Source organism: Monoraphidium neglectum (genome assembly GCF_000611645.1).
Source record: "Monoraphidium neglectum strain SAG 48.87 unplaced genomic scaffold scaffold00196, whole genome shotgun sequence".
NCBI lineage: Eukaryota > Viridiplantae > Chlorophyta > Chlorophyceae > Sphaeropleales > Selenastraceae > Monoraphidium > Monoraphidium neglectum.
The window spans coordinates 28,241-34,407 of NW_014013432.1; the positions used below are offsets into that span (position 1 = coordinate 28,241).

A 6,167-nucleotide genomic window follows, 5' to 3' on the forward strand; every position below is an offset into this window, starting at 1 on the left:
GCGCGGCAGTCGCACGCGCGGCGGCCACGCGCGCGGCCGCCGCGCGCGCGGCGGTGCCCGCGGGGGAGGTCGCGCATAAGACGCATGCGCGGCTCAGCGCCGTCGCGGTGGAGTTCGCTAATGAAGTTCAGAGCGGCAGCGGCGGCGGCGGCTGCGAGGGGGGGCAGGTGGTGGTGCTGCCCTCTGACCTCTCCGAGGTGCAAAAGGGGTACCTCCATTGGTTTATCCAGGCGGTACCCCTCTGCCATGCCTTAAAGGTGGGCGCCGCCGCCGCTCGAAGACAGCTCGCGGCGGCCCGCCCGGACCGCCGCCCTTGCTTGCGCATCCCGGCCCCTTCGGCCCGCCGGCCCGCACCCTGAGCGCCACTTGGCCCTGCTGACCCCTCTCCTTCCGCCGCCCACCCGCCCCTCCAGTGGACAGATTGTTCTGCCACGCGCTACCCTCACGACCCAGTGCGGGATATGCTGCAGCCGCCCCCAGAAGAGGGCAACCGCCACCCCCGCCCGACCACAAGCCTGGCCAACGTGCAAGCTTGGAACCAGGTAGGAGCCGCGCGAGCGCATGCCCTTAAGATGTGGGACCGTTACACGCCCCCATACGTGCTTGGCTGCTTCTCGAGCCATCCAGGCTCATGAACTTGATTGAACTCAAAGCCAGGACGAGTGTGATCAGATGCATTGCTGCGTCACCAACTGCAAAGCAAGTGTACTTTCGTTATATGGCAGCTGCCTGCCTTTGGCGGCAACAAGCAATACCTGGATGGGGGCCGCCTGCGCGCTGCGGGGCAGCCTGCCGGCACGTGTTGGGCGAGCGCAAGCACCCTTCGAGGTTGGCGGCTGTACGCCCGCGGGCCACTTGCATTGGGGCGCGAGCGCTGCCTCACTCCCGCTCCGTCGCGCCCCGCCCTCACCCCGGCCCCGGGCCCCCACAACCCCGCCCGCCCGGCAGGCCGCCAAGGTGTCCGCCGTCATCCGGGGCCACGAGCTGCTGGACCCCTCAGGGATTTATGAGTACCCTGGCGGGTCCATGTGGGCAGTGCATTCGTCAGCGTTTTTCTCCACGACGTGGGGGGCGGACGCAGCCGCCGTCCGCTTCGAGATGCCCCGCGCCCGCGAGCCGCTCGTTCTGCAGCACCTGACCGCAGTGCGGTTCACCGACGGCTGGGCCGCAGACGCGGCGCTCGAGCTGCGGCGGGCCTGGCGCGTGGGCGGTGCGGCGGGCGCGGCGGTGGGCGGGGCGGCAGCAGGCGGCGGGGTGGCAGCAGGCAGGGCAGATGTGGAGGTAACCAGTGGGTCAGAGCAGGAGCCGGCCGCGCTGCTCGCGGGGCTCGACGCGGCCTGCGCCGCCACCGCAGGCGGCGCCGGCGACGACGGCGGCGCGCTACTGCGTGCGCTGTACGCCGCGGTGGTGCAGCCGCGGCTGCGGCGGCTGGCCGGGAGGCCCCGCGGCGCACAGCTTGCGCCCGGGGTCCTGAATGTCCCAGCGAGCGTCGCCAGCGTGCTGCGCGGCGCGCTGCAGCGGCTGGCCTCCGTCTGCCCCGGCAGCGCCTTCGCCGCGCGCCTGGCGCAGCTCGGCGCGCCGCTGCTTCGACCGGATGGGCGGCTCGAGGCGCGGCTGCAGCCGCTGCTGCTGGACACGCTGTGCGAGCTGCGGCAGGGGCTGGGCGCAGCGGAGGCGCTGCGGCGGGCGGCGGAGGCGCAGGGCGTGGGCGAGGCACCGGCTGCGCAGCATGAGAGGCAGCAGCTCGCCGTGGCGCTGCACACGCTGGCATACCTGGTGGAAAATGGGCCAGCCTGCTGGCTTCAGACCCAGTGGCGGGCGCATGTTGCGGAGCAGCGGCAGCAGCAGCGGCAGCAGCAGCAGCAGCAGGTGATGCAGCAGCGGCAGAGGCAGCAGCCGCCGCAGCAGCAGATGCAGATGCAGCAGCACCGGCACCGGCAGCAGTATACGCGGGCGCAGCAAGCCGCCGCAACGGACAGGCAGGCAGTGCTGCCCGTCTCGCCAGTGCAGGCACCCCCGCCCCCGCGCGACTACCGGTACCAGCCAGGTGAAGTGCCCCTCAAGCTGCAGCACGTTGCGGCACTAGCCCCTGTGGCGCCGGACAGTGACAGTGATACCGGCGGCAGGGAAGCCACTGCTGCGTCATCACAGGGACTGTGCAGGGCAGCCTCACCGGTTCTCGCAGCTGCCACCACCGGCGGCGCGCTTGCCACCCCCGCGAAGCGACCGCGGCTCTTTGGCATCAAAGGGCAGGAGAGGGCAGCCGCGATGGCATGTTTGGAGCAGCAGAAGCAGCATCAGCAGCATCAGCAGCAGCATCAGCAGCAGCAGCAGCAGCAGCAGCAGCAGCAGCAGCAGCTGCTGCAGCAGCAGCAGCAGGAGGAGGGGAATCAGGGGCCGGCACCTCTCGTTGCGGCTATGCCTGTCAATGGCAGCTGCGCTTCGACCGTCCAGCCTGCCGCCCCTGCCGCTCCCGCTGCTGCCGTAGCCGCCGCGAGCCACAGCGCAAGCACTCGTGACGCGCACGCTGGGGCCGTATGCCCAGCTGCGGGAGCGCCGGCGGGCATCGCGCATCTGAAATGGCCTGTTGCAGCTTCGGCGACCGTGGCCAACCCCATGGGCTGGCCCCAGAGCTCGGGAGTCGCTGACGGCGAAGCGGCACCCACGGCGGCCTTCAGCAGCCAGCCGTGCACGGCTGCAGCCGGCAGCAGCTTGGGCAGCGGCGGCATGACGCCGCTGGCGGACGTGGCAGCGGCGCAGCAGACGGCGCAGGCGGCGCTGCAGTCGGGCGGCTGCCTGGCTGGTGCCGTTGCCACCGCTGCAAGCGACGACCTGGCTCAATGGCAGGGCTTGTGCTCAGGCGCGCTGGCCGGGCTCGTGGGCTCCCACGCGCCAGCACCCGCGCAGGCGCGGGCGAGCTTCAATGTGGGCTGGGATGCAGCGGGGAGCGCGCTCGCCGGCGTGAAGGCGGCGGCTGCGAAGAAGCCGCCCCATGGAGAAGCTGCCCCCGTCAGCAGCCTGTTTGGGGCCGCTCGGGCCAGCCTCAGCGAAGGGCCTGGCGGCCTGAGGGCGCTCTCAAAGAGTCCAGCGGCCGCAGCCAAGCCAGACCCTCTCAAGACGGTCGACCCGGCCTCGCTGCCTATTGGGGTTGCGCCGCCTGACCAGCTTGCGGCGCAGCCGAGGCGCGAAATGAGTGGCGGCCGCGGCAGCCGCAGCGACGGCAGCCCCGCGGGAGAGGCGCCGGAGCAACAGGAAGGGACTGCGGCCCTTGATGGCGGCCGCAATGGCGGCAAGAGCGGCGGGAGGAGGACCCATGGGAGCGGAGGCGAGGCCATAACTGACAAGGGCTGCGAATTCGAAGCCTCAAGCGAGGAGGAGAAGTATCAGCGCCGCTGCAGCTGGATGGGGGACAGAGGGGTTCCCCTCACGGCGCCGACGTCGAGCGACGGTCACAGGGGGCGGCAGCACCATCACAGCCGCAGCGAGCATGGCAGGCGGGGCGGCCCAAGAGGGTACGGCCGCAGCCGCAGCCGCAGTCCCAGCCGCAGTCGGAGCCGGAGCCGCAGTCGCAGCCGCAGCCGTACCGATCGCGGCGGCGCACGCTATCGCCGCCACAGCCCCAGGCAGGACAGGGGCCTCCGCTGCAGCCGGGAGGATGAGCGCGAGCAAGGCGACGAGGGCGGCAGCAGGGCGAACCAGAGCGGTTGGGACAGGTACGGCGGGGCGTCACGCGGCCCGCAGACACGTGGCATGGGCAGCGGCGGCGGGACGAGCAACAGCGGCAGAGTTCGCACGCCTGCCAGTGGCCAGCACCGCGCCAGAAGCTGCGGCTACACGGGCGCGGTTGGTGGCAGTGCCTTCGAGCACCGCTGGCTGCACTGCCCAGAAGCGGTTGACAAGGGGATAGACGAGGAGGATAATGAGGGGGAGCTTGGGGGTGGCGGCAAAGGGCGGCGTGACGGCAGCGGCAGTTATGGCGGCATCCAGGGGGAGTCGGACGACGACGATGACTGGCGCGGCGGCGACTTCGGCGATGGGCGGCGCCAACCGGTGCGGCGCCGGCAACAGCAGCAGCAGCAGCAGGAGCAGCAGCAGCAACAGCAACAGCAGCAGCAGCAGCAACAGCAGCAGCAGCAGCAGCAGCAGGAGCAGCGTGAGCAGCTGCAGCAGAAGGAGGAGGACAAATTGATGCAGGAGCGGCAGCCCGTGGGCGTGCAACCCCTCGCCACAGAGCCGCCAGGCGCGGCCGGCGGCGTGCCAGCGTGGATGCGCACTGATGGCTCTATCCCAGCAGTGCGCGCCCTCCTGCATGATGCTGTCAGCGGCAGAGGTCCTGTGTCGACAGAGGCGGCAGCGGACCTACAGCTCCAACTGAACAACGCCCCAAAGCGCGTTGTGCTGCGCGGTGTGGAGCAGGCGGCCGAGCTGTATGGCTCCAACACTGTGCAATTTGAGCAGGGCAACGTAAGGCAACGCTCGGCGGTGTGCGTGGATAGGATGGGCTCCAAGGTGGTGGTGCGGGTGCGGAAGAACTCAGCATTGGAGCTGTGGAGCTTCGTGCTAGAATTCAGGCAGCAGGTGAGCCTGCCTTATTTGATGGTGGGGTTTTTTTGGATCCCCTTGGGGCGTGCATCTTTCTTGCAAGTGCGCGCGATTTACATCACGCCAAAGTACATGTACACAACTATGTTTATAGACAATCCAGCACCTATTTGAAAGGTCGGCATCCTTGCGGCACCCTTCCAAACCACACGCACAACCCAGGAGCGTCCCATGCGCATCGAGGCAGTATGCGCGGTTAAGGACGATGCCAAGCGGCTGGCCTGCTACCTGCTCCTTGTCCACCTGTGCGGAATGGTCATGATACGCAACTCATGTCTGCGGGAGTACGCCCCACCGCCGCAGCTGGCAAAGCACGAGCTGAGCGCAGAGCTCAGCAACCTGGCACATGCGTTCCGCGCGGCGCACCTGGCGCAGCCGCTGCCCCCGCCGCCGCCGCCGCTGCCACAGCGGGACGTGCACCAGCAGCTGCAGGAGCAGCCACAAGAACAGCAGCGGGAGGCGCAGCGGCAGGAGGAGGAGCAGCAGCAGCAGCAGCAGCAGCAGCAGCAGCAGCAGCAGCAGCAGCAGCAGCAGCAGCAGCAGCAGCAGCAGCAGCAGATGATGGACACGGAGGGCATGGAGATCGACTCTGTGGTTTGCCAGGCTCGCTATGGTTGACTGGAAGGGGTTGTTGGGACACGACGGACAGTATGCTGCACGGTCTGGTTTGGCAAGACAGGGTGTGATTCCAGCAAATGGCGTTGCTTTTTTTTTGAGCACATTGGGATCGTATTTGACAAAGTGGCAAGTAACGCAGAGCACTTGAGGCTGGTTGGCGACAAGGAAGTCAATATCCCATGGGCCAAGTCACTTTCAGCCAAGCCCGCCGTTGCGGCCCAAGCGGACGCACCTGCATCACGTAGACAGTGCTTTTCAATGCAGGACGATTGGTCGTTGCCACTGGAATTACGAAAGCTGCTGCAGTCAGCGGGTACTGTACGCCTGCAACAGCAGGTCAGCAGTCAGCATCGCAGTGTCTTTTTATTTACGCTGGCTCGTCCCAGGCACTTCATTCCAATAATTGTTCAAAATATCATCATGTCTTTCATAACGTCCGCAACTGGCCCTAACAACGCTGAGCTTAGAAGACTTTGCTGTGCAGAAAAAAACATCTGCGTCCGGAGCCATCCCACACTACTTAAAGTCATCTTGTGATAGGGAAATTCTCTTCTACAGCGTTATTATGCCCGTCAGCGGCGAAAGGCATTTTTGCTGCGATAGGGCTTCGTGGTCAAGCATCCTTATATGACAGACAGAATCGCTCTGATACGTTGGTTGATAGTCTGCAGCAGCGAGTGGTGCTCATGTGCCGCATGGGCGACGCCAGGGCGACGCTGCCTGGTGCTGCTGCTGCTCCTGGAGCTGCTACAGGAGCCCAAGCCGGTTTGCATTTGTGAGCATGTTCGGGCTTTCACAGGCAGCCACCTGCAGCCCCATCAGGCAAGGATGACAAGAAACAATCAATCCCTAGCCTTTACCAAGCTTCCGGCGCGCACGCTCCCCCACACACTCCCAGGCTTCAACCCAGAAGTTGCCACTGGACGCAGCCCATCCCAGTCCAATTC

General features: G+C 67.0%; 1 protein-coding gene across 1 annotated transcript in view; it reads left to right on the plus strand.

The window, feature by feature from the left end:
- Positions 1–5,220, plus strand: part of MNEG_1865 (hypothetical protein) — a gene marked incomplete at both ends in the record, with an annotated part of 7,665 nt that extends 2,445 nt beyond the window's left edge. The window contains 4 exons of the mRNA XM_014049662.1: positions 949–2,047; positions 2,594–2,803; positions 3,887–4,578; positions 4,765–5,220. Coding sequence (XP_013905116.1) covers positions 949–2,047; positions 2,594–2,803; positions 3,887–4,578; positions 4,765–5,220 — 2,457 coding nt within the window. The remainder of the gene's footprint in view (positions 1–948; positions 2,048–2,593; positions 2,804–3,886; positions 4,579–4,764) is intronic.
- Between the last annotated feature and the right edge of the window lie 947 nt (positions 5,221–6,167).